Source organism: Physcomitrium patens, chromosome 3 (assembly GCF_059467195.1).
Source record: "Physcomitrium patens ecotype Gransden chromosome 3, ASM5946719v1, whole genome shotgun sequence".
NCBI classification, from domain to species: domain Eukaryota; kingdom Viridiplantae; phylum Streptophyta; class Bryopsida; order Funariales; family Funariaceae; genus Physcomitrium; species Physcomitrium patens.
Genome location: NC_143412.1, coordinates 730,014 through 757,249, shown reverse-complemented (window position 1 = coordinate 757,249; position 27,236 = coordinate 730,014). Strand labels below are relative to the sequence as shown.

The 27,236-nt window shown below is 40.9% G+C and overlaps 4 protein-coding genes across 7 annotated transcripts; all 4 read right to left on the bottom strand.

Annotated features, from left to right (window-relative positions):
* Positions 1-835: 835 nt before the first annotated feature.
* LOC112279533 (uncharacterized) lies at positions 836-3,432 on the bottom strand. Of its 4 annotated transcripts, none has more exons than XM_024514055.3 (5): positions 3,231-3,432; positions 2,350-2,551; positions 1,870-1,904; positions 1,714-1,755; positions 836-1,370 (listed from the first exon to the last, which is right to left on the bottom strand). In XM_024514055.3, the coding sequence occupies exons 2-5, from the start codon at positions 2,456-2,458 to the stop codon at positions 1,065-1,067; spliced, it is 492 nt and encodes a 163-aa protein (XP_024369823.1). In that variant the 5' UTR covers positions 2,459-2,551; positions 3,231-3,432; the 3' UTR covers positions 836-1,064. The 4 variants fall into 4 exon arrangements, with proteins under 4 accessions (XP_024369823.1, XP_024369822.1, XP_024369824.1 ...); XM_024514054.2 differs by having other exon boundaries at positions 3,071-3,251; XM_024514056.3 differs by lacking the exon at positions 3,231-3,432 and adding an exon at positions 3,163-3,216.
* Positions 3,433-6,783: 3,351 nt separating this feature from the next.
* Positions 6,784-11,167, bottom strand: LOC112279687 (uncharacterized). Its single transcript, XM_090249395.1, has 9 exons — positions 11,024-11,167; positions 10,744-10,856; positions 9,850-10,225; positions 8,990-9,122; positions 8,531-8,706; positions 8,278-8,358; positions 7,836-7,911; positions 7,464-7,586; positions 6,784-7,277 (listed from the first exon to the last, which is right to left on the bottom strand). Exons 1-9 carry the CDS (start codon positions 11,165-11,167, stop codon positions 7,207-7,209), a joined length of 1,293 nt encoding a protein of 430 aa, XP_090105521.1. The 3' UTR covers positions 6,784-7,206.
* Positions 11,168-11,665: 498 nt separating this feature from the next.
* On the bottom strand, positions 11,666-15,653 carry LOC112279686 (allantoate deiminase 2). Its single transcript, XM_024514347.3, has 10 exons — positions 15,079-15,653; positions 14,860-14,945; positions 14,540-14,643; positions 14,323-14,407; positions 14,057-14,173; positions 13,780-13,889; positions 13,082-13,520; positions 12,778-12,903; positions 12,439-12,627; positions 11,666-12,306 (listed from the first exon to the last, which is right to left on the bottom strand). Exons 1-10 carry the CDS (start codon positions 15,197-15,199, stop codon positions 12,157-12,159), a joined length of 1,527 nt encoding a protein of 508 aa, XP_024370115.1. The 5' UTR covers positions 15,200-15,653; the 3' UTR covers positions 11,666-12,156.
* A 9,340-nt stretch (positions 15,654-24,993) lies between these two features.
* On the bottom strand, positions 24,994-26,427 carry LOC112279359 (small ribosomal subunit protein uS8). The gene is made up of 3 exons (XM_024513731.3): positions 26,191-26,427; positions 25,444-25,604; positions 24,994-25,235 (listed from the first exon to the last, which is right to left on the bottom strand). The coding sequence occupies exons 1-3, from the start codon at positions 26,321-26,323 to the stop codon at positions 25,137-25,139; spliced, it is 393 nt and encodes a 130-aa protein (XP_024369499.1). The 5' UTR covers positions 26,324-26,427; the 3' UTR covers positions 24,994-25,136.
* Positions 26,428-27,236: the final 809 nt, after the last annotated feature.

The following is a 27,236-nucleotide window of genomic DNA, read 5'->3' as shown; positions in this document are numbered from 1 at the left end:
GAGGGAACCTGTGAGGGCACACACCTGCAGATGAATTTGAGATGGTATTACATACTAAGCTGACTCCGTTGCCTGGTCATATGGCTGTCAAACCTGAAGTCTTGTGGAAGATCAATTCACGATCATGGTTGGCAGAATCCGTCCTGAAAACGAGCACGTCGTGAACAATGAATACTCTGCTGAGAAAGGGGCTTGAGAGAAGACTCCACCATTCAGTCGCAGCGCAATGTGTTCAACGACTACAAGAGCCACGGGCACGGTGACGAAAGAACACTCACGACACAGCCCAAATTTGGAAAAGCCCAAGAACTAGAACTGAAGGTCGAAGGGGGACTTGTTCCAGTCTGGTGTATGCCCTTGGATCGGCTTAAGAGATACTCCAAAACTTTGAGCTGCATCGATGGTCCAGCCCCTGTAACGAGGATGCTGGTGAACAGCGCCGGCGCTCTAAAATGCCGCCTGGGAGCTCGTTGATGAACCCCCGAATTGAATTGCAACAGAAGTGGTCTGCAGGTCGGAACATGTAACATTCACTTAAACAATGGAGTTGGCCCATTTGTGTCGACAGTATCACAGAGGAAAATCTGCACAATACCATGCTCTGCTAGGAGGTTATGTTCTCTTCCAGGCAACGGCATATTGAGCTGATTTGTGACAACTTGATTCTTCGAGGGGTACCAGTGAAAGGAGACCATTGCCCCGGACGGAGCTCCTTGAGTGATGGTGAAATAACCCCCGTTCATGAAATTTTGGGCAAAATGTAACAGAACTACAGAAAGTTTGTAGGCGAAATCAAGCATGCGCAACCTCACTATTAGGGGACGAATCAGACAAATGAGGCGGAAAGTTGTTCAATCTCACTAAAAAGAAGACAACTGCAGATTCTCAACTTCGACAATGCTGCTTATTGCACACAGTTCTTGTTTATCAATTCGCATATTCCTGATCCAACCCCTATCATGTTCCATTTTTTCCGCTAAATTGACACCAACGAAGATCTTACATGTCGGTTTCTGAGCAGTACCTAAAACATCTAGCTTCACATCAAGAAGGATGCCATTGATTCACTTCCTACAGCCAAAGCACGCGCATGAGATGGGGATGAAAGAGCACAGCCCATAGGGTAAGCCTTGCACTCCACACAGAATGTTGTAGCAGCAAAAAGTAGGCAGGCACCAGCGCCGTGTCTTGTCGCAGCAAGTACAGGGAGAGCACTGGCGGAAGACGCCCAGCTTCCTCCGGGTTCCATTAACGTGTTCGTGTATCTGAGTTTCGGAGGTAGGAAAAAGCTGCAACTCGGTCCCATTCGTCAATCTCAACATGTTGCCCTTCAGCCACATGCTTCCATTTGTGCCAAACTCCTTCAAATCCTGTGGGTTCATTAAGTTGAGACCACCAAAGAAAACATTCCAGTGTCTAATTCGTGATCGAGATTCAATGTTCAAGGACTGATTCTAATCTAACCACGATTAACGTAGGTGGTCGCCACTCAACACCTGAAGTGCTTAAATTCGGTCCGACAACCAAGCAAATGCCTCAACAATTGGACAAACTTCGAAATTGATCTCTTGCCATTGGTTGGCCTAGTTCTCGTAATTGAAAAAGGTCAATTGCAAACAGTTCCGGACTTGATTGTAAAAGATCTTAAACAAACCACTGTACACGTTCAACCACAGAAAGGCAACTGAAACTAAATAGAAGATTGGTCCATACCTCTATCTGAAGCTTGCTCGTGTAGTTCTGCCACTGCTTTTCCTGCATATCCGAGGACCATCTTATTTGCTGATGGGATTGAATCTGAGGAAATTGATTGAATTGAAACACTCGGGTGACAAGAAATGGACAAGAATAATACAAGATGTGTCTCACCTTCAGCTCTTCCGACGAGGGTATGGCGAATGCACCTGCATTGTGTACAAGCCACTTGAATTGAGCGCTGCATGAAGAGGAAGGGAAAGAAAAACAAAAATAAAAATAAAAATCTAGTACCCTGCTCCAACAGACATCGCAGAAATACATCACCAGGCATCGCTCTCGAGACATTCTTGCAATACCATCAACTCAGTTATAACTATTCTCTTTGTAAAAAAATATGGAATAGAAATTTCTCTCAACAACTAAGTCTGTAATACAGTCATGCATTCTCTAGTAATCTCACTCTCAGTCAACATAATTAAACCCCAGAAAAGTGCAACGTCGGTGGTAAATGGTTGTGAAACGAGTGCACATGAACCACTAAAAACCCCATGAAGACCTCAGGCATTACAAAGAACGTAGATTACCAAACCCTCAACCTGTGCACACCATTCTTCAGAGGTTAACAACAACAAACAAATTCGAGAAATGTACCAGCAATAATGCAAAAGATTGGGATCAGCTGCAGAATACGCCTCATGCCCATGACAGGCATCGAAACCTTGTTCGTTTCGGTGCAGCAACAGCCGTGATGTCGAACCATGTAATATCCTCTCGCCCTCTCCGTTTAGGTTTAGCGGTAAGTACCGAACTTAAACCCGTGGTTGAGAGCTTTCAGAATGCACAGCATTGCCCTCTGTCGATGCAATGTGAGACCCAATTACAAAACTTAGGTCAGTGATCACTTGAGGGTAAAGCCATGGACGCCGACAACAGTGTCATGACAGCTCAATGCAGACTGGAACGTTTTAAGTACCAAGCCTCTTGTCAAATCCCTCAAACCACCCCAAAACCCTTGAACACCAGTAACTTAGCACACACACTGCAGCTTAAGCAAACACAAAACCCTCACAGAAGCAAAAAGAAGATAGCAAACTCTACAGGGATACGAGCATGCACCGTCAGCCTAAAATGCCAAACCTAGAGCCCTCAAACCCAAAAACTGATCAACTGCTGAAACATCACTCTACTCCATCACTGCAGCTCAGAAACTCAAGCTTGCAGAAGTAGGACAAGAACAAGAACAAAGTGAAATGCCTTGGCTCAGCTGAGCAGTGGTCACGGGTCAACATGCAGCACTAGCACACAGCTGGTGAGCTCGCGACCACAAATGGCGACGACGCTGCATCACTCTACTGACGTTACGGCACAAAACCTGGAAGCTGGAAGCTCTCTGTGGCCTGCTCACAACGGACTGTCTCTAAAGACTTTGGGGAGATGCTCCAAGTGCAGCACCCAGACACAGACATTGCAAAAGTGCTCATGCAACCTGCAGCTTTCACAGCACGAGAGAGAGAGAGAGAGAGAGAGATTACAGAAACACAACACGAAGTAACGCTGGAGTGTTTGTGGGCTACTACTCTTCGTCCGTCGCCATCATCACCACCACTCTCCTGCAACCATAGCTCTACTCATTTTTATTTTTTTGACTTCCAGCACCTATGTGGTAAAAGATGCCAGACATGGGTCGTGGTGAAATACTACCCTTTTTCGCAACATTCCGTTCTCTCTTTTGCCACCATTAGCCCTTGTTTTCTCAGGTTTAGGGTTTCATGGTTTTATCATGGTAAAGGTTGCACCTTTGGGGGATTGGTTGCATGGGGGTAGTGCAGGGTTGGAGAGGAGGATTTGGTGAGGATACCGAATGTGTATTTTGGCAGGGAAATGTGAGTGTAAGTGTGGTGAATACCCATAACAATTTCACAAAAATAAAATTCTATCACACTTACATTTACATTGCCTTACCAAAATAGAATTTTCATGGCAAACTTTGTGGAAATGGTTGTGGGCTTGGATGAAGGAGATGTTGGAAGATATTAAAATGTATTTGTATAAATGTTTATGAATTTCAAAAATTCAGTTATAAATTATTTCCAATAATTTTTAAAAGTTTCTGCATCCCCTGGTTGTAAGCATTTATACCTACTTGAAAGCCCTAACAGCTCCAAGTTTTTCCTATTGATATGCTTGTTCATTTATTTGTATGTATATCATCTTTTATGTAAGGTGTATAGTAATGTTATAAGATTAAGTTTATTTAAGAAAAAATTTAAATTTAAAAAATAAAAGTAAATTGTTCTTACAAAATGTGGTTAGTGTCTTGCTTTTGCATAAAAACACATATATATATATATATATATATATGTTTTTATAAAATTTATTTTATGCAATATACACATATTCATCTAAAAAAGAAAAAAAAAAAGAAAAAAAAAAAAGTATTGAAAATATAATTAAACATAATTTGATACTTGAAGTCGTCATGATTTTGAACATAAATAGTTGAAATATATTATTATGTGAAACAGCACAATTATCATTAGCTTCAGTCATATCTAGTGGTGCTTCCACTCATGGAGCAATTCAAGTTTATAATGGATGTTACATGTATTGAATGCATTGAAGTTCCAAATCTCAGAAGTTATTTAAAAAAATATATCATTTGTTTGATTTGAGGTTTAATTACATTATCAATATTCAGAACAAAATTCAAAAAATATTTACATATCAATCAAGACTTAAACTCAATAATATATTGGATCATACTTTTAATGTAACCACATATTTTTAGTCACCAACAATTCCACATAAAAATATCATTTTCTTATATGAAATATTTATTTCAATTAGAATTTTGAGGTAAACTTTTGTAAAAAAATTGAAGTATAAATATTTATATTTAATTTTAATAAATGTGAAACTATTCAAGTTGCCATTAAAATGCATGTATAATTTTTTTAAAGACATTTTGTAACTTATTGCCATAAGTATCAATTTTTGCATATGAATCAATATTGACAAAACTAATGAATGATGTACTAATTAGAAATATTTAAGTAAATGAATAAATATTAACTACCTAAATCAAATTATTATTGCTTGATGCGTTAACTTTTGCATCATAAATACAGACACACGAATTAAAATCTACAATTTTCTCATTTGTGGCAGCTTTGATAAATCTACATCTAATATTCAATTTTGTTAATCAAATAAGTGCACTATTTATTTATTTATTTACCTATTTTGGTTTTCAAAACTATATTGTAAAAATAGATGTGAATATTAAACCTGATAAATTTGATAAACTACAGCAATATGTTATGTTAGTAGTTTCAATTTTATTTTATTTTATTTTACAAAAGCACAACTAATTTTTAAACTGTTCTGAGCAAAATATAACAGCATTACAACATACATCAATGATAGAATCCAAATCTGTACTCTCTATGTATTGTTCAAATAATAAAAACATTTTTTTCAAATGTCGTTTTGGTTGGAAAAAGATATCATTTTGACAATATCAACATGTAATGGGACAAAACATTTTTGGTTTTCATGTAGAGTACTTTTATATGATTTCTAACAAATGTGATAAGACTTATTTAAAGAAGTATTCTTTGTTTTTCATTAATTTTTTGTTCAAGTCTTGGGCATATTACTTCAGAAAAACATTGGTACAACTTATTCTCAGATTTCAGGAAATTTGAGTTATGTGTCACATCAGTTTTTACTTGGTTTTCTATTGCATGTGTTTAATTTACAATAGAATTATAAAAAGAAAAAAAAGAAAAAATCCATTATTTTTTCTGACTTATTTCCAAAACAATATCAAACAATATTTCTATAATAGGAGTTTAAATTTTAATTTTCATTCATGTATTTCATTACCTCACTATTTAAATTTCTTAAATCAATAAATGGCATTGTAAAGTATGTGCATTAACTTTCAACTATATTTTTGAAGAAATGATGTGAGGAATGAAAACATTACCATTAAACTTAGTTTGTCAAACAAAATAATAATAACCACATGATTGCACTTACTTGCTTGGTAATAAGCATATGAAAATAATTAGTCTTTTTATGATTTCAATTATTCTCTGTTTACAATCTTGATTATCATTATTAACAATTAAAAATTAAAATAAAATAAGAACTTGAAGAGAGAAGGACAAAAAAAGAGAAGAAGGCGGGGGAAAAATAAAGAAAAAGAAAAAGCAATACAGAATGTCTTTTTTGAGAATAACACCTTAATAAATACATGTGATGTTAAAATCTCATGTAGTATTATTACTGCCATCATATTTCGTGTAAATTTCGAAATATTCTCCAGGTTTAGAACTGTTTGATATTTAATGTTTTTTCATACATCATAATTCAATATTAACAACTTTTGATGAGAGTCAATGATGGAATACTTCATAGAGTAAATATTGCATGACTGTAAAATTATACGATTCTCGTCATAAAAATTTAAGTATGAGACGTTCATCTGTTCTTGCATAACAAGCCTAAGTACCTCTTCTGTTCAAAGCTTAATCAGAATAATTTTTCAAGAAAATTTAGTCATCAACTCCATTGCAATGAATACCGAACACAAATATGTCTACAACTTTATATCTGTCTGAGGATAATCGAAATCAACAAATAAAAAATAGTCCATGTTATCCAAAATTACCCTGACTTATATGTAACTCTCATACTTTATAATATTTTTTTTCGAAATTCTAGGTCTAAAGTTTTGGACTTATAAAATTTATGTCACACTCTAAGATTGCATGATCTGGTGTACTTATTCAGATTGCATCCCAGACCTCAATGAAGATCCACCTACCTCGCTTGAAATCTCTTTGTCTGATCTTGAAGTTATTCCTGAAACCAACTGTAGTATTTCATCGTCAAATTGAAAATTAGAATTTAATTGAATGAGTGGATTTGAATGATTGAATGAGTGCATCTTATTCACATCATTAATCGCCTTTTGAAACTGGCGACTAGCAACTCGAAAAACAAGCTTGTGTGGAATAAGCGAAGAGGACTAGAAAACCTTGAAACGAACAAACGCATCTGTGAAGACTTCAAAGCTATTTGAAACATGGTATAGATCCTATTAAAATACCTTTGAAACAAGGCTCCAGCAGTTTATGCAAGCATGGGTAGCTTGCGTTATATTTAATGCATCATGCAAAATCAGTGTATGTAAGAACGGGGGTGCTATAATGGTCTCTGCAGTTCCTTCAAACTAAATTCTAAGGACAAACGATGAAACAATACTAGACCAAATATCAGTAGCTACACACCCACATTCAACCATTGAAAGGCCTTCTGATCACATTTTGATGGTGATTTTTTAGGAGTAAGCATTATACGCCAAATTCTTCCTGTACAAGAGGATCTAAACAATGTGATGTACCAAGATACCAGAAAATTTGTGTCCAAATACTAAGAAATAAAACTCATGGCGCTTGATTCCAAAGTATTTTAAAAGACTATTATCGACTTCCCGACTTATTTCGACTGCCGTCCCCCTTGTGATGAGCTGCTTCCTGGAAGACCAATACGAGAACGACTTGTGGAGCCTACAAACGCAGTACTTAAGTTAGTACAGCATGATTAAGAAATATATGACTATCCCTTGGTACGCTGGAAAAGAATTCATATTTTGAACAGTATTGAGACAAGAACCAACTTCATTGCAGGCACTACACGGGACGGCAAGAAAAACATTGAAACGAAACTGGGTTCGATTGTAAGAGGAAACCCACCAAAATTGTCGACAGGCACTTGATAACCACGAGGAGCATCAACTGTATGTGGTCGATTTCTATTCCACTGTGGCAGGGCTTTTGCCCGGTCTTCCCAAGTTTGGTCAAATGTCGGTAATTCATCTGCAAGTTGATTGCAGCAATTTAGATATAGTCAACAAAAAGAATGTATATATATATATAATTGTTGATATATATATATATATATATATATATATATATATATATCAACAATTGTGTCTATATTTATTGGCCGCACATTAGTAAGAGCCCAATCTTAGCCCTGTGACTTGATTCAAAAACTCCAAGTTAGAACGCGAAACTACCCCATTAAGCTCCAGCTTTAAAATGCCTCCTAGTGCACTTTTTTACCTTCTTCTAGGTTGTGAAGTGTTTGCATTGTCTGTTCGCGCCCCTCGGAAGTGCGTTTACGTGTAATTGAACGTCCCTGCAGAAAAGAACTAGTCAAACCAAGCTCTGAAAATACTCCCAGGGACCAGAAGAGGTACAACGTTACAGGGTTTCACAGTCGAGAGGTTGCAACGTTGGAATATTTAGTGAACGTAGCAGGAGGGGCTGACTCTAAATAGGTTACCAACATTTGAAGCTCTTATCTACCCCAGAGAGGTAGATATGGACTTCAACGCCCTAAAAATCATCACAGTATCCAAGCATCAACAGTTCATCAACAGAAAATTAATGCAAAGCTCTTTGACTGTCACTTGAATATATCTACGATATTACCCCTAGAGCAATATAATATCCCGTAAAAGAGACTCGAAAGTATGAGCAGGATGAACAAACGTATCCATACCTTAACACCAAGTCCCCTGGAAATTCGTTTTACTTCCTCGCCAGTTGTAGAATCTTTTTCTTCAAACTCTTCCTCTACTACCTGAGCTCACAATAGCGGTTAGCCACCGATGATCACTGTTTCCCAAATTTAAGACCACGCATGCTTTGGCACCCGAGACAAGTATCAATTACGTTTCTCAAATTTGCAAGAAGGGAAGCACCAAAACTGTACATGTTAGAAGCTTCAACAAACAGTGACGAAGAGAACTCACTCCGTCTGGACCCATGCGCCTGGCAGCAGAGGACGAGTAATAAGTACCGTTAGGCCCTCCATATGTGACAGAAGAGCTCCGGAAACTATACGAGCGGCCACCACTATTATTCAGCACTGGAAGGGGTCCAGCTCTAACGACATTCTGGAACGGGCGAGACCGATCCTGTGGTTCTGCTACTTAATCACATGAGGCAAGAGATTAGCAACTCACTCCGTCAAAAAATCATCACGTCCAGAAGGATAATAGAAAATCAGAAATAAGACATAGAGACAAAAAGGCGGGCAATGTGACAAACCGTAATTGTGTAAAACAATCATGACAGTGAACATGGATACGCTGACCACTGAATACAGCCGTAATGCTCGTCAAGCTGAAGAGTGTGCTGCAGAGCTTCTACAGCTCTAAAAAGGGTTCAAAGGCACCACAGAATCTGAAAAAGAGCAGCGAAAAACGAACCTGGCCTTACGTCGTCGTCAGGGTGTTCGATTATGGGTTGCTGGCCTGAGCGAGAAGACGCCTGAGGTTGAGCATCTGGATCCGAATCAGACTCTGAAAGTTCCTCTATAATAGGGTCCTGCTGGTGAACTTGCTGCGCCAGTTCTCAAAAAAAGTCAGGTTATGGATTTGTAAAATGGTTTTAAAAAGAAAATTAAGAACTAAAAAATAAAGTTAGTAATACAGTAGGAGTAGTGCCATGAATTTCGATGTTAAAATTATTTGTCACTATAAGTGCACCAAAAATCTCAAAATGGTTTAACTAGCCATCATCCAATATGAACAGAATACAAACTGAATTGAAGCAGAATTTGAAACTTCCACCAAAGCACACCGTGCGATAATAGACTTGTGTGACGAGTAGATTAAAAATGGAAGATTGAGGGGAAAATATATCCCTAAAAGAAACAAAGAAATACATTCAAACATGCAGTGTGCCCAGCCAGATTTAGAGCAACGCACACCAACCTGGCTTACGTTTTCAGACAAACTTCACCAAATGGAACTTAACACAAACCTGAGGTTAATCGCATAATAAAACCACATCGGAATCACATAGGGTCACTAAAGCTCAGCGAGATGAAATTGTAAATGTAATTTGTCCTAAAAAAGAAAATTGGATACAGGCTAACGATCAGACCAAATCGACCCAGTTCAAAGCGGAGACTCTTCAATTTGTTCAATTAGGGTACGATAACGATTCTCAGAAACACTCAATTTATGTAAGCGCTCCATATTGATTGTCGGTAGACAACAGTTCATATGCCGCTTATGCTACCGCTAAAATAATAAAAAATCAAAATACTGGTAAGTGAGCTTACAGGAGGACTACGTGGTCGATCTTCAATGTACCCAGCAGCAGGAGCGCGAGGACGAGCAGGTGGCTGATTCTGAAAAAAGGGGTTGCCAAGGAGTCCTTGAGGCCCGCCAAACAATCCCTGGCCACCGAAAGCGCTCCCAAACGGCCTCGTGAAAAAGGGGTCGTTGAAGAAGGGATCGTTATCGAAGACGTCAAAAATACTCCTTCCTCGCGATCCTCCTCCTCCGAAACCCATGCCAAAATTCGCAAAGGGATCCGGAAAGTTCCCGAAACCTCCAAACCCTCCTCCACCGCCCCGGCGATTGCCATTACCGTTGCCTCCCCCGGAAGTCATATCCCCCTCAACCCAGTCCTCCGCAGACGAACACTGATTAGACCTGTGCGCACGAAACACGAGACAGCCCATAAGTAGCAGAACCACCCACCTCAGAACCCTCTCAATGTCATTGGAAACCTACCGTCCTTACCTGAATTGGTCACTACTCAAATTTCAAACAACCGACAACTCCCCCTCCACTTCACGACTCCCAAACACCAAGCAAGAACATGCTTCTACGTGTTCCAACAGCGTACCAAAGACACTGTCGCTTAAAACCTTACGCAACCGACACACCCCTAAAAAGACCAATTACTAAAACATCAAAAACCAGACTAGTCAACAACGGTCAATCCTAACTTCCACCACCGAAAGAATTGGCCAGAAGGGGGAGAATCAAACAACTAAGTGCGACGATCGCACCAACTCAAGCCCTGGTGGAGAGGTGCAACCCACAACCATACATACAGCACCCAATAACTAATTCAATGCAGGATGAGGGAAATGTGGAAGAGACAATTGCAGTCTAAGACAGACTAGGAGAATTGAGCAGAAGAAACGCGATATATGGAATCGAACCAGCGAGATCGAGACGGTTTTTGCAGCGTATCGATGGATGGCACAGCGATGTGGTTGCACCTCGTCAGATGCTGCACAAAGCCTCTACCTCTCTCGAACCTTTCCTTGCCCGTCTTCGTCTCCCACGCATCATTCTAGCTCCTTCGAGACAATCCCGCTCTATCCCCGCAAGTCGCGAATTCTATAACCGTGTAGACTCTTCCACGTTGGTCCCACCGCCCCCTCCTCCTCCTTGCCCACAAGTGTCCGGTCGCTAGCGAAACATTCTTGTCCAGTGGACTTTTTTGCGTTTCCAGGGAACACAACGATGAGCACTCCAGTCCGGTCGGGAGTTCAATTTCTTGTGGGTGCCGCTTGGTTTCTGCACATTCCGCAAACGGCGTACAGCTTCGGCACGAATCATCCTCTGTGCTGGCAACGACATTGAGATGCACACGATACTGTCATGTAGAGTGTACAAGTGTGAAATTCTTCACCCAATTACTGATACGTCTCATGGATAGGATTCCTTAGCACTTCCATATCGGGTGCACTTTCCGGATACCAGGGGCAACGTTACGTGAAAGTCCACGAGACACGAGAAGATGGAAGGAGCGTTTTACATAAGAAAGTGTGAAGAGTTGCACAGTTTCAGCGATCAGGAATTGTCGTCTACAGATTTGTTTTACTATCTTTGTCAAATTTCATCAGTAGGAATCGTCACTGTAGACACTTGCTATCTTTGTTCTCGCTTTACATTGCAAGATATTTTTCACGAAACATGATAGTTGTTTGGGATACAGAAAATTTGGGTTTTTTCAAGAGTACTGCGAGAGTTTTATTGGGAATTTTTTAAAATTTTATAATGGGCGTTACCATAGCAATAGGTGATTATTACTGGTACCCAATGTTGAGATATTGTTACAAGAATGCGCATGAAAGATTGACAAAATGAATGGACAGTGGGATTAAAAATAGGTGGCTACCGTTGTAGCATGTTACAAATCAGATTGCACCTCAATGGTGGTCTACCATCTAAAATCCTGGACTACATTTTAGAAGCAGTAGTGTCACGTGTCCTCTCAAAGCATGCTAAGTGAGGAGGAAAGAATATGAGATGATTCGATCACAGTGAGCTTGGCTTTTGGAAAACATCCTAGATTACCATACAAGAACCTAGCTTGTAATCGAAGGGCGAGGGGGGAGAGAGAGAGAGAGAGAGAGACACAACTGCCTATGTCTCAGCCATGTGTACATGGGCTCCGCCTACAGGTCTAGACAATGGACTCCAGTTCAAATCGTAAAATAAATGGTCTGTACAAGGTAATAAGCTGTCAAAATGCTTGGAGGAGGGGGGAAATTTACAGTTGTCACAACTGCTAACGAAGGACCGCATGCGCTCCAGTTCTTCGCATCAGTAGAAGATCGGTCAAATCAAGCTGATTGATTCTGGGAAAGGTCACCCAGTACGCCTTCCATGAAGCGGAGGAGGGCGAGACTGCCAGCCCAAATGTCGTCGTCCTGAACGTGCTCTGCGGGCGAGTGGCTCACACCACCTGTACACCTCAAAAAGAGCATGCCCACCTGCGATCATGTCCACAACAAGTTAAACACTCATGTAAGTGATTGGAGCAAGATCATTGTGAAGAAACAACATCGACATGTATTTTTTAAAGCTACGTGCATGGATGTTTCTCTAAGTGTGACAGGTCCAACCTGTGTGAGGGAGGCCATCGCCATAGCGTCATGACCAGCGCCACTCACTAATGTCGGGGCTGTGAATCCACCATCTTCCAGTGCGGTGAAATTGTTGCGGAATGGTGGCAATTCCCTCATCGCAGTAAATGCGGCTGCGTTCAACCGATCGCTCAATCCTGGAGCACACCCTATTGCGTTCGCTTCATGCTGCGAAAACCCAGGAATAAGACATGTAAAAATCAACATAATTTTCACTCATCACCTTTCTTTACGTACAGCAGTACTGTAATTTTTTTCTTTTTTTCTTGTTAAGAACAAATATCTACCTGCTATCACAATCAATAGTTATATATATACCTTTCTCTCTATGACACATCCGACACCACGCTTCCTGCAGATCTTGCGAATTTCACTCTCGATCCGCACGACATTCGTTTCCCGATTTGAGTCGTCCTTGGACCTCACATCGATTGTGAACATCACCTGAATCCAAACATTAACAGTTCTCATCACATACGGTAAATAAATTAACAACTGCAACACAAAATTACCCACCATTGCAAGAGTCGATACCTGTGTTCATCACGTAAATCTATAACAGCTGACGTCTAACTACAAGTGCTCTGCCCTGAAGGCATAAAATCCAAACTTAGACACTTACCTCGCCAGGAATGACATTGCTGGCTCCAGGCCATGAATGGATCTCCCCAACTGTACACACTATTGCGCCAGCATGGTTAACGGCAGTAGACATCGCAGTGGCGCCACGGCTGCCTCCGACACCTTTCTCCGGGTGTGTGCAGATATTCTCGATGGCTACAATAGATTGCGCTGCTGCTATCATAGGGTCCTTACGCATGGACATGGGCACAGTACCGGCATGCCCCTGAGATCCTTCAACCCGCACCGCTAATCTTGTTTGGCCGGCTATGGCTTCCACAACTCCCAATGGTAAGCCATGAGCCTCAAGCACAGGTCCTTGCTCGATGTGCAGTTCGACGTAACCCCACACAGATGTCGGTTCGTACTTCATAGTCGACAGGCTCTCGAGAGTCCCAAGGTGTGACGCCGCACGCAGGGCAGCTCCAATTGAGATACCCCTGCACATTGAAATTCACTTAACATCTCCACAAGGACTCCCCGAATCTATAAAATCTTCCCAGCGTAAGGCGGCACTCAAAAAGAACTTTCTGATCGACACTTATGAGTAGGAGAGATAAGGGTGTCATTTTCATAGCGCTAAAATTCTCCGTACTGATTTGAAAACTTAAGTCACTATGTCCACAAATAAAATAATAAATAAATAAATAAATAAACCGCCACAAAGGGTCACAAGAGCATGTTAAGTTGAGGCCGCACCTAGCATCGACATTTTTCAAATGCTTGGGTTGGAAAGTTCCGGCGATAGCACTACTTCCCAGAAACGTGGTTTGAAAACGAATTCCCTCTTCATCACTAAACGCAATAATCTGGAAAAGATCAGTGGTGATCAGTACTCTAAAGACGCAGGCGTCTGAGAGAAATATAAAAACCTTCTTTAGTTTACGAGTTATTTCAGAAGGAAATACTTCTGGTTTTTTCCTGAAGGATAGGGCGAGGAAACAAACAGCATTCATGAGCTTGATAAGCAACCAACCTCGATAGGGCGAGGAAACTGTTGCAATTTCCCCTCAATCTTTAGAACTTTCACTGCTGCGATTGCTGTCACGATACCCAGTGCACCGTCGTACTTTCCTGCGTCTATCACTGTGTCCTGTACAGACATCCCAAATACAATGAGCAACCCTGGCATACATACGATTGCTCTCAAAACTGGCTAAGACGAATCTGAATATCATGAAATTAGGAGACAAAGAGCCGTAAAACCCACTCTAAAGAAAATGAAATGCAAGTTCAACGTACCAAATGAGAACCCAAGAGAAGAGCAGGTGCAGTTGCATTAGCTCCGTCTGAACGACCATGGACGTTTCCAAGCTCATCTTCCCATCTGAAACACGTAAGCTCAAAACGCATCAGACCTTTGAACGCATGAGAATCTCCCGACTACCATGCACTACGAGGTTCGATTTCCCACGATGCCAAACTGAACCAAGCTGGCGTGAGGGTTCAGAAGGATTACGTTCTGAGGCCGGCATCCCTCATCCATGATGCAAGAAGGCGACCTGCAGCCAAGGCGGCTGGGCTCAAGAAGGTTCTCTCGAGTACGTGTCTAGAGTCACTCACCTGCAAGCAACAAACAAGACTAATTTGAGCATCAACTGTATACAGAAGACTAACCGAGGTGATGGGCAATGGCTACGTGTGGCACGAGAAAAACATAAGATACTACAATCGACGAGGATTCATTCCCGTGTCGAGTAGAAAATGTCACCACTCTTACGAATTTGAAGACCAAAGCAGACAATGCTGAGGATCAGCAAGAGACGAGAGGAGACATACGTTGCCGAGCTCCTTCAGCCTGGCAGCGACTTCGTCACGGAGGATGGACCTGTGGCGCATGCTGTTGAATCCTGGTAAGCCATATCCTACACCACCCAAGGATCCTCATCAGGTAAGAAGAACCACAAGTGTCACTGCACCGTGGCAGCACAAGATGGTTGGCAAGACGGAGCTACAAAGAGGAATCGAAACCTGTGGGTGGAAGGGGCTGAGGAAAACCTGGGGAAACAAAGGGTTGTGGAGCTGCGTCTACGAAGAACGCCGTTGCGCAGCACGCCTGCAATAGTGTTGTCACAAGGATGAGTTGGGCGACGTAGCCAGTGGAATTTCCCTTCTTCATTACCGGTTTGAACGTCCAATTCCCTGCGTTACTGGAACTCGACGCTACGGACCCAATACTGGATCCTTCAAAATCGCTTCAAACCGCTTCCTCTCGTATGCCCTTCCCACGCGTAAACTTGGATACTCACGACGTTCACACACCCACCCGGCCTCTATCTGGTAGAAAATTCGCGTCGGAGGTCACGCCCTGAAGGTTCACTCCAGTCCCCTCTCCCTCCTCAACCAAGTGCACTCGAAGAAGCTATTTCGGACACCGTACGTTCCTGGAAGTAGAAAATAAAAGATAGATCGCGCGAGCGTGCTGGCCACATGCACATAAAATTGAAATTGAACGTTGATAGCTGCGTGATGGACTAGCTGGCGGAATGACTGCTGTTGCTGCTGCTGCTGCAATCACGCCGAGGACGCTACACACACAGCATGGCAACCTGCGTACATGCAGATGCACTGCGAAGCTGTTGAGTGATCCTATGGTGTGGGGGAAACATCCATTTATGCACCAGGAATTCGAGCGAACCCCTAAGATTCCGAGCTGAACCTATTAAGAAAATGCACACTGACTGCTCCACACCAGAATCCTTCGGACCTGGTTACCAAAGCAGCACGCACACACGAGTATCAGGGGTAAAACAGGTAACAAACAATTCACACAAAAGCAAAATAACCGCGTCTCGCATGATGGCATGGCCCAGTTGCGGTCCCAAGTCCTCCTTGCCAGCACTGCAGCTGCAGCATCTGCTAAACCAATGGTGGTGGCTTCATCCCCAGCCTGGACACGGAGGGCGACGCGACACGCCCGGCTGGAGTCGCCTCTGTCGCATCGTGGTCGTCGTCGTCGCTGTCGTTACCATAAGCTGAGTTTCCTCACAGTCCTCCACCATTGAATCTCGATGGCGGTATGTCCTTCATGAAATGCATTCGTTAGAAAGGGAGACAAACCGATTAGTGTGAAAGGCGAAGTGTGGTGATTTTGAGGAAGCAGGATGTTTTGCGCCGAGGTCTTGAATGGCGGCGGGTGGGCGGGCATGTCAGAGGCAATTCCTGCGATGTAGGCCTCATGCCTCGCTTGGCCATAGTTTTTTCTTACCACTGCCCACCTTTCATTCCCTCACCATGCTTCACTTGTCTGATAATAGACTCATACCGCTTCCATGAATGTCATATCTCCCCTTTCTGTCGGCACTCATGCTCCTATCAGCAAATTGCGAGATTTTTACTTTCCACTCGCCGAGAATTTACCCAGTTTTTTTCTCGCCGTGAACATCGCTTCTGACTAGTTTTCATTTTGCAATTTTTGTATCATCAGATTCTTGTGTGTTGTGAATCTGTATCCAGCTGCTATGATTGCCTCCCAAGCCTCTTCGGCAAGGCCAAGACTTAGCTGATGTGGAAGCCAGAGGCGTGTTATGTAGGGACATGGTGAATATATCAATAAGATATCTCGATAATAAGATAAATAGGGAAGAATCTTATTTCTCAGCTTCTTCCGGAGAAAGTGGAAGGAAGTGGCGAGTGTACTGAGGCGGTTTTCTGCCACGAGTGATGACAATTTCAGGAGAATGGAGTTACATGGCAAACTTCCCCGTGGATCATGATGGAATCGATGCAGTGACACCTGCCACACCTGCCACACCTGCCATAGCCCTAACTTAGTCTGTGAGCCTCTTGCAAAAGTTAAACCCGTGTCCTTGACAAAGACTGATCCTCAAGCCTGATTCTTGTCTGTGCTTGTATGTGTGAAGTGGGTTCCAGTGGATCCCACTACATATGATTTGATTACCCCAGCTCTGCAAACTCACATGTGTACACTTACATATATATGTATATGTATATACACTTACAACTGCAGGTTTATGGGGAATATAGTTGAATGTGCACTGATAATCTCCTTGTTAGTACAAAACCAGAGTTTAGAATTGTATAGCTGTGTTGTGGTTGGAGGCTCTTCTTTTCTTTTCTTTTCTTTTTTCCTTTTTCTTCATTTAAAACAGAGGCAAATCAGGATGTGGAAACTCTGTAATACTCACAAACAAGGCAAACCTAAGCTAGCAATTGCTGTTCTTTGTTTTAGACTCTTCTTTTTCTTTTTCTTTTTTTCCCCACAATGTTGGTGAAGTTTTAACTCAAAAGTTACAGCCCAGTGCATGGGTATGGACATAAGCATGGGCAAACATGTCAATGGCATGCTGTGGTGTTGGACTCAAGCCCCACATTTTTAAACACAGCTAAAATTGATTCTGTTCTCAGTGGAGTCATATCAAGCCAACATTGACTTGTTTCATTCACAGAATCAATGTGTGGGTCTCTGTGGCTGACTCATGTGTGACCTCATGGGCTTAGCTCAAAACTGATAGAGAGATGAAACCTCTTCCCAACACACTGTCTCTGGGACTGGAGGCTTGTTGACAGCGCTCAGGATTAAGGTCAATGAGGCTGGGATGTACAAACACAGAGATCCTTTCTTTCTTCCCATGAGTTGGAAGCAGTCCAGACTGCTTCCCCCCAAGAGCTTTCTCCCCCCCCCCCCAAACTAAAACCATCTTTTCCATCAAGGATTTGTCTGAAGATCCTGCTTTGGCTCCTGAGCTTTCAATCCAAAAAGAGAGAAAAAAACAAAAAAAAAAAAAAAAAAAAAAGGGGGGGGGGAGAATACAAACAGAAACATATTAAATACAGAAGGATATTTGTGTGTGTGAGTGTGAGTATGTGTGAATGCTCTCTCACACTCTCTCTCTCTCTATTTTTGGGTAGCCTCTTACAATGGTGGTGCTAACAAGGAAGCCAATGCAAGAAGTTCCTGGGATCAACCTGTGCTTGAATCTCATTCAATGTGTCTATACACTCATGCATCACACACACAGATACAACTATTTATATATATACATGAAAATGAAAATGCTAACTAAAAGAGGGGAGGGTAAAGGGAGAGAAGCCTGCAATTGGTGGCAGAAAAAGGAGATAGGCCCACACAACTCTCCAGCCTTTGCTTTTTGTGTCCATGGCCCAGAAACAAGGGAGCTCCCCCCACCCCATGTTACAAATGTGTTCTGAATTTGGGTGACTGTGAAAGAGAATGTGATACCAGTTTCCTTCTATATTATAAATGTTATGGAAACAGTGGGTGTTATTTTTGGATCTTTCAGCTCCATATATATCAACCTTTTTCATGTCTGTAGTAGAGAGGGCGGGGGGAGGGGACACTACTTCAATTTTAGCAAAACATAGATTGGAGAATAGAATGAAAGAATTAGTTTGCTCACAAAAGTGGTCATTAGAGTCAAAGCCTATTGCTCAATTTGTACAGCTCTATGGGAATGTACTTCATCCTCTCACTGTTTTGTTTTCTGTGCTGCTGCTCTTTGAACATTGTGTAGAGCCCACAAATAGAACTTTTGACTTCATGCTGAAACATGCTCTTGCATTTTATTTTTATATTTTTATGTTTATTGAACTTTAAGAATGGAATAGCTAAAAATTATTCACCCATGTGGTCAGGATGTAGAGTGGCTGATGAAGAAGGGGTAGAAGAACATGTACCGACACTGAATGGATAAAAAGAAAGCCACCAAACTACAGTGTGCACAATGTTGCAAAGCTGTGCATGCTTGAGAAGAGGTAGAAGCTCAAGAATTAGAGGTCAAACATGGGTTACTTTGAACCACCCACTGCAGAATATATGTCAAAAACTTGATGCTATTTTAATACTTGTTTTCTTTGTTTTGTTCTCTGTTTTGCACTGGTTGCCAGAAGTGGAGGGAATCAGTGAAATCATTTTGGGTAAATAGAAAGAATTGGGGAATAGTGGAATGTTGTGATACAAATTCTGGCAGACCAGATTCCCCCAAGTTCTATGTCTGAGTCCTGGTTTTGGTATTAGTCTCAGACAGAAGCCATGGATTACTGCAACTCTCCTCTCCTCCCCCAATACAACAAAACTATTCTGTGTTTCACCTTTCTGTGACCTGGTCTGGGTTCAGATTCCACTGTATAAAAAAGCCGCACAAGTATCACTAGTTTTAGAATTTGAATAAAGAAAGGAAAAAAAGGATCCAAGGGTGAGGAAGAAGTGGAACAGAAAGATCAATGCCTCTGTCAGTCTTGCTCGACTCTGTCCAATGAGTATTGTATTGTATTGTATGGTACCTTATTGTACTGTAGTATAGTATTTTCTTACAACTGAGTCACATGCTTTTTCATACAAGCATATGTCAGTGGATGCCAGTTTAGGACACATTTCCAGGAAAAAGGAGGAAGAGGAGGTTCATCAGACAAAGCTATGAAAAATGCTCTTCAAAACATCCCATGTTGGGTAGGAAGCCAACTGCATGCATATTCTCGAATGCATTTGTTGACTTGCATTGGGAGTAGAAGAAGTAGAACAAGAAGATTCATCTTCATATGCTGTGTGGAAAAAAACAGGAATGTGTGCATCCAAATTATACATATAATAAATTTCAAGTGTATACTTCATAAGAGCTTGGACTTATTAGGACAATATATGCCATGGTTTTCTATTCTGTTTTTTTTGTGTGGACCCACAAGCTATATCTCAAGCCTGGCCCCACATCTGGGCTCCTTGTCTTCTTCCTGCCTCTTCTTCTTCCCAGACCCTTCAGGCCCAGGGTCCTATTATGACGGCTTTTGTGTTTCCATTGCCCTAGGGAGATGCCAAAAAGCTCACTTATCATAAGCCAGAGGAATAGCTTGATTCAGGTACGGCATGCACGACACTGCCATCTTTGAAAGAGAGGAAGAAAGACAACAGACAGACAAATGAACTAAATACATAAACAAATAAAAGACAGGAAGAATGTCCACCATGAAGCTCATGTGTGGCCAAGTTCCAAGGGAAAGAAATGAGGTGCTTTGCAAAGGAACGCACTGGAATCATTGACTCATGTTAACCACACACCACCACCACCTCCTCCTCCTCCTTTTCACTCTCTTTTCAGAAGATGAATGTTTTCTCACTTTGTGTTGGGTCTAAGACCCTAGTCTACCCTAACCCTAATACAAGGGCTTTCTTCCCTTCCTTTTTCTCTACACTTTTCCATTCTTTTGGACACTCAAAACCAATCACAAAGTGCTGTGATACTTGTAAAATGTGCGCCCCCCAATGAACTCTCACTCTTCATCTATTGCACTGTGTGTGTGTGTGTCTCACTCTCTTTCTCACTCTTTCAATTGCTGCTTGACTGACTTGGTGGTGGTGGTGGCGGCCACCCATTTGGGACAATGGACGAGCCTTGTGAAGGAGGGATTCAACACCTTTGAGCGTAAGCCTTTGCATCTCGGATCACATACACATACACCCATTGCATGACTCTTACCCCCACCCTCATTTGTTTGGGCAATCATACTATAAACCCACATCACTTTTGCGCCCCATTCCCCACTCTTGCTAGTTCATTTATCTTACTCTTGCTTGAAAGGTCCTTTTACACTAGTTTTGCATTCTTTTTCCATTTCATGTTGTGATTCACATGCCTTTTTTTTTTTTTTTTTTTTTTTTTTTTGGTGTTTTCTGTTTTGTTTATGTAAAAGGTGTTGAGTGTGCATTAAATTTGTGTAAATAAATGTTTATAAACACATGGAAAGGGTGAATGAATAGTTGGACTTTTGTTTTACTTTGCATGTGCACAATTTGGTGTTGGCATGATCATACCAAATCTTAGTTTGCAAATGTGACAATATGCTTTAGACAATCATAAAATGTTGCAGAAAACTTTTTATTGAAGAAGTGCATAATTTGTCATGTGATTTTCTGAGATTTTATAATAATGTTATTTATTATATATATTATATATATATATATATTATATATATATATATATATATATTTCTTTATCACAAATTTTCATTTTATTCATTTTATTATTGTGTGAAATGGCTTTACTGTAAAATTATTGTTAAACTTTCGATAAGGCCACAAAAAATGCCTGAGTACTTTTGTCAATTTTTCTAAACGACTGAAATTTCTCACTTTATCTAGATCAGAATCTACCAGAAACAAAATTAACATCAAACTACAACTATAATATGGTCTATTATATATCAAGTTTCTTATTCAAAGTTTGCGTTTTGTTTATCATAATATGTTATACGAAAAGAACGCCATTTGTAAAATAATAATACTAATAATAAATCACTAAATGGCTGTATATATAACCATGTTAATTAATTTATTTTTTCATAAAATGATTTATTGTAACCAAGATATACTTGTACATACTTGTCATTGTTTTATACAATCAACAAGATTATCCTTTCGAGTGTCACCGTAATCAAATTGATCAAATGAGTGCATCTGATATGAAGTTCTGAATTTAAAATTTAAAATTTTTATTGATGGATTTAAGTGACAACTATTGTCAATAACCAAAGCGAAAATACTAAGAAATACAAACTAAGATTTGGTATGATCTAAGAAATATTCAAAGTTTGCTCACACAAATAAGCACAAGAAAGGATTACCAATTTGAACAAAGTTTTCTATTTATCATTGATGCTTAGTTGTACAACAATCATATTGCCAACCATCGCTGCTTAATATGGATGAACATCGATCAACAAACTTCTGTTTAATTTAAGCTACATTTTATTTATTTTATTTCTAGATATACAATTACAACTGTATGGTTATATAAACTGTAATGGCTATCTGGTCAAGTCTTATTTCATTTTAAATACCTATTTTATACTTCGTGACTACTACTACCAAAACAACGCACCAAGATTCGCTCATGAAATAATAACCATAGAGGGTATTTCGAAAGAAAAATAAATAAAATAAATTTTATTTAAAAAATTAAAAAACTAAAATAAAGCTCCATGTCGAACTTAATAACCCAAGTTGAAGAATCTCGAAATTATTGCCGCAGAACAATGAACGTTTGTCCTCAAGCACACCCAACATACATTCAGCCATAAATTCATCCATCCAAGCGTTCATTCGAAATCCGAACGCGGGTGGTCGTCAAGAACGGTGGAACCCGAGGAGGGTGGAGGCTGGAGCCCGATATGGACGGCGTCCAGCGGAGGGAGTGCCTGCAGGTCTAACCGGTAGATGACTGGGACAGAGTCGGGAAAGGTGGGGGCTGTCAAGTGGTGGCGAGGGTACGACAGAGCGGCCGTGCCTGACAAATGAATGAAAGTTATATGATGGGGTCCTGGTTCTTCATCCATGTGAAGAGCCAGAGTTGGTAAAAGCGGCGACCGGAAGACGTTCGCACGCTTGGCTGGCGGTCTCAGACGCCGAGGACGGTTAATAATAATAATAATATATTTTGAAAAGAAGAAAATAACTCCAAATAAAACAATGCAACCAACAAAATAGAGAAATAGGAAGTGGGGGGAGGGGGGGGAACAAAAACACATTGTTAAAGGTGGCGCTTTGCACATCACCCATTTGCCGTCTGGATCTACCTTGAAAAAAAATATCAAGCCCTGCTTACCTCTCGGGCCAATGGTGTCCACTTATTTGGTGCCCATTCAATTTCCAGCCTCGACCCCAATTTTTGGTGGGTTGTGGTTTATTAAACAGCAGCCAGTGGACAGCCCCCTAATAATACGCGGTTCATGATTGGAAAATAAAAGGGACTAAAATACCCACTTGAAAACGACATGCGTGAGTGGGAGCGTAGGACGGTCGGTTACAGGGTCGGTTTCTGTGGCCGCGCTCCTCCTCTTCTCAGTCCATGTGCCGTCTGCCACTGCATCATTCTCCCACCGCAAATGCCAGGTTTGAATGGCAGTTTTGCAAGCTCTCCAGTAATAAAGAAATAAGTACCGCGCAGACTGCTAGCTAGGATTGTATTGTGTCGAAGAGGTGCTTACGTGGAGCCAAGTCATGCTGAGGTGGCTGGCAAGGAATCACGGCCACACCCTACAACCAAAGGCGGACCACGGTTGTGCACTCGGGCATTCAAAGCAAGGGAGGTTTTTAAGAATAGTTGCTGAGTAATCTATTCTACCCATGTTTTAAGGAAGTGGGTGGGACGCAATCAATGGCCGAGTTTGTGACCCAAAAAGACTCTGCATGGGTTGATGTTCACTACAATTTCGCAAATGGGGTCACATGATTATTTCTACACACAGGGAAAAGAATCACAATGATAAAATATTAAGAGTGAATAATCGTTAAAGAGGAAAAAGTGACACTGATTAATTATCATCCACAGCACTTTTTTCCTCTTTTGCAGGATGCTGTCTTTTGTTCCATGTGTTGCCTATGCACCTTGGAAGGGTGGGTTCTCATGCCCATGAGTGTATGCAACATGGGGTGCTTGCCTTGCTCAGTTCTCAGCTGCCAGTGAGTACTAGTTTAGAACTAGTAAACACAGCATTATGTGTCACCTATGCTGATCACTTTTGGACCAGTTTTGTAGAAGAAATCAGTTGATCATTCCATGGGTGGTGTGATGTTCGTGACATCCATAGGTTGTTCCACATCATGGTAGAAAACTTGCTGTTTAAGTTACACCACAGTGCCTGTATGGCAGGTTGGGAGCCACCCTACCACATGTGTAGAGGTTGCCTGCCAGATAAGGAAGACACCCCAGGGTGACATGGCAAGGTGTGTAAGCTCACTAGCTATAACTCCACACATTTGGTCTGCCATGTCAAATGTGATGTCCTGCCCTCTCATTCCCAGAAAGCCATTCTTTTAGTCCTGGTCGCAACTCCAAAAACATTCGTAAGCATAGGCCATTTAATACAGGAAGCAACCTCAGAAGAAAAAGACGGTAACCAGCGGGAAATATATTTACTCCACATGGCAAGTGACGCTACTAGTGGGTACTAGATTAGGCTAGGTCATAGCAGAGCCATAAAATGAGAGTTTCGTTCGGTTTCCTTTCAGTGGAAGGCGCAATAGGATAATATTTTTAACATCTTTTCACGATTCTTTGGTCACAACTACTCTGTGGATGCCTAAGCAATTCCAGTCTGAAGCTCACCAGACATTCAACTATCATCTAGCGCTGGTCTAGAAACATGGCACGAAGATAGAGGAGACCCAGATAAATTAAAAAATTTTAGTTCCCCGTCACTAACACAACAATTCGCTGCACTACAAACTGAACAACCCATAGATTTCACGAACATCACACCACCCATCGAATGATTAACTCAACTACATATCAGACAACGCGTAATCTTCCACGAACTTTACATTTGCTGATTCTTTCCAAAATATTTTCACATTGAAGATGTGAAGGGATGTAAAAAAATGTCTCATCATTCTGCTACTCGTCGTTTCTAAGCTAACAAAAATAAGATTGAGAGTCCGATAGCCGAGAAGCAAATTGATTCCTCCAGAACAAAAATTGTCCTAGAACTGCTAGCTTCCATTACCCTTCTGAACAGGAAACAATAGGATGGAAAAATGACATAGGCAGACGCAACAACATTAAAACTTTACAAAAAAGCTACCAGGTCATAACGGACCTGTGCTCGCCAGTGAAATTTGGCAGGTGTGGACGAATCTAGTTGTGTGAAGTTGAGTTCACACGACTCCACAAATGCACTGTTCGGAAAAACTTAAAACACAGACAGGTAGGTAAGCTCTTTCAAACATCAGATAAGAATGCGAAGGTAACACGCAATGATAAATCTGATTCGTAAACAACTCCATAAACGACTCTAATTCGGCACCCCCCCCCCCACGATAAGGATCCATAATTCACAGTCGTTACTGAAATAAGAAAACTTTCCTCTAAATAAAACACAGCAGCAACTGATTCCGAAAAAAGGAAGGGTTTAACGATGAACGTAGAGAAGATGATGCCAAAATTTGTGAAACGATACGTTTTCGTATTATGTTTTGTTCCGACTCTGACGCCACATCTTTGACAGATTTGCCATGACTAACTGCATGCAACCCTCTTTCAAACCTATGCACAGGTAGAGATTCTGGGTTTATCAAAATCAGGTCCTCAGTAAAAGAAACCAAGGACCTTTCCTCCAACATTCTTCCTTCTAGCCTCGTCGTGGTCCATGATGCCAGCTGAGGTGGTCAAAACAATGTATCCAAACTGCAAAAAAGATGAAAAACTCAACAATCAGATTTCAGGTTCATACCTAAAAGCAGCGGTAACATGAAATCCTCTTGAGGAGGATTAACGCTTGATCGTTGCGAATGAAAGTGACGAGGAATCTGATCGACCAAACCCAACATTTGAGCAGATGGTGTTTCAGAAAAACACTAGATTCACCCACGACAGGAAATTGAGGTACACATACCTGACGAGATGGAAGAAGTCGGGCAGTCCAGGCTTCGAGTTCACCAACCCCGACATTGTACCGGGGACTGATAACACCGCACTTGTTCAATCTACCGTTCAGCTCCACCACGATTTTCCCCGCTCTGTGGTCATCAACCAGTTCAAACTCTCCAATATATCCTGCGAGGGATGACATACAGAAAAGTGCATGTTAGTGTAAATCCGCAGGATTCTTTTACATTTAAAGAAACAATTCGTTCCAACATAAAAGGCATGTGTCACACCCTCCTCTACTGTAATAATAATCAATTAACACACACTTCGACGAAAATTAGGATTCAATGAAAATTGAAGTACAGTAGAAATCACTACGACCACCAAGGTCAAAAAAAGCAAACTGACGTGATTAACATATTCACTCAGTTGGCCCTACGAACCATAACGTTAAAACTCCCGTAAGTCGCTGTCACTAGTTCATATCAAAACCCCAGACATACGTGCTTCTTCTCAAAGATCTAACTCATACTAGAAGCACCCGCAAATTCAACACAACAAAAAGCCTGTTACGATACTATCAGTCATGAGTTATTTTCCATTGCCTGATGTAGAAAATAACTCACAGTCCTTAGACTCGAATCGTCCAGTGTTTGAACATCAGTTCCTAATTCATTACATCTCATCGATATCGTAACAGAAATGTGGAGAAATACAGAAAGGAAACCACAGCGCGATACGAGAGTTTTTTTAAGTGGAAAGACGTTCTCACCGTGCTTCTGCATGACGGAGAGGAACTTAATGACAACCTTGGAGGAAGGGCGGATGAGCACCTGCCTCTTGCCGCGCTTCTCAGCGTTGAACATGTTCTTTAGGGCATCGTTGAGGACGCTGATGCGCACCATGGCTGAGAACCTGGAATTGAAGTTGCGAAAAGAACGACAACAACAACACCAGCAATGCGCAGCGATGAAGGGCAGAGGGGGAGCAGCGACGCAACACAGAGCGCGAGAGCAAAAGGGAAAACCTTAGAGTGGTTCCGTGAGATTCAGTTCCTGCCTCCTGGCTCCCGTTCGGGCATTTCCCAACCCTAAAACCTCTCCGAACCTCCTAGCCTCGGTGTCCGAACTCCTTTACTATTCTCTTATTTATTGCCATGCAATAATATATATATATATATATATATAATTTATTTATTAAAAATTAACAAATTGATTTCTTGTGATAATCATTCATCCCATTGCTTCTACTTCTTCTTCTTCTTTTTTAACTTAGAGTGCATTTGGCTTTTATGAATAGTTAAATTTACATTTGAGTAACTTTTATAATTGTGTTTGTAACGTAAGGTCACATGCCTTACCAGAGATTGTCAATTTTTAATAGAAAGTATAGACGGAGCAGAAAGTTTTAAAATGTAAAATTTATAAATAATGCAACGAGAAAACCTGTATCATACTAAAACATACACCAAATTCATTATATTAGTGATAATTATGTAACTCTATATGTGTGTGTATGTATGAATATATATATATATATATATATGAAGTATCATAGGAAAATTGTTTCATAAAAAAATATTATTTTATTACTCAAATTTTGTAAACTTACAATCAAATCAATCTTTTGATTTGTACAAAAACTATTCTCCAATTCATTTTTCTTCATTATTTAAAATAAGTATGAAATACCAGATAATCAAGATTGTGTGCATGATGCATACATTCCAACTATTATGTAATTACATGTCTCAGATATTTTTTACAATAAGACAACCGCATGATTAAATACAACATAAGAATGTAAATATAAAAAATG

What these genes read in the sequence shown, in the direction of transcription:
- LOC112279687 (XM_090249395.1), bottom strand. Translation starts at nt 11,167, where the DNA reads ATGTCGTTGCCAGCACAGAGGATGATTCGTGCCGAAGCTGTACGCCGT. An exon ending in GGCGCATGGGTCCAGACGGA is followed by an intron (nt 8,359 to 8,530) that starts GTGAGTTCTCTT and finishes TTGTGAGCTCAG; the next exon opens with GTAGTAGAGGAAGAGTTTGA. An exon ending in CCAGGGGACTTGGTGTTAAG is followed by an intron (nt 7,912 to 8,277) that starts GTATGGATACGT and finishes TCTTTTCTGCAG; the next exon opens with GGACGTTCAATTACACGTAA.
- LOC112279359 (XM_024513731.3), bottom strand. Translation starts at nt 26,323, where the DNA reads ATGGTGCGCATCAGCGTCCTCAACGATGCCCTAAAGAACATGTTCAAC. An exon ending in CTCCGTCATGCAGAAGCACG is followed by an intron (nt 25,605 to 26,190) that starts GTGAGAACGTCT and finishes CATCCCTCGCAG; the next exon opens with GATATATTGGAGAGTTTGAA. An exon ending in GACTTCTTCCATCTCGTCAG is followed by an intron (nt 25,236 to 25,443) that starts GTATGTGTACCT and finishes TCTTTTTTGCAG; the next exon opens with TTTGGATACATTGTTTTGAC.
- LOC112279686 (XM_024514347.3), bottom strand. Translation starts at nt 15,199, where the DNA reads ATGAAGAAGGGAAATTCCACTGGCTACGTCGCCCAACTCATCCTTGTG. An exon ending in ACAACCCTTTGTTTCCCCAG is followed by an intron (nt 14,946 to 15,078) that starts GTTTTCCTCAGC and finishes TGGGTGGTGTAG; the next exon opens with GATATGGCTTACCAGGATTC. An exon ending in TTGAAAAATGTCGATGCTAG is followed by an intron (nt 13,521 to 13,779) that starts GTGCGGCCTCAA and finishes TTCAATGTGCAG; the next exon opens with GGGTATCTCAATTGGAGCTG.
- LOC112279533 (XM_024514055.3), bottom strand. Translation starts at nt 2,458, where the DNA reads ATGGTTCGACATCACGGCTGTTGCTGCACCGAAACGAACAAGGTTTCG. An exon ending in CCTCGTCGGAAGAGCTGAAG is followed by an intron (nt 1,756 to 1,869) that starts GTGAGACACATC and finishes TCGGATATGCAG; the next exon opens with GAAAAGCAGTGGCAGAACTA. An exon ending in CGAGCAAGCTTCAGATAGAG is followed by an intron (nt 1,371 to 1,713) that starts GTATGGACCAAT and finishes ATGAACCCACAG; the next exon opens with GATTTGAAGGAGTTTGGCAC.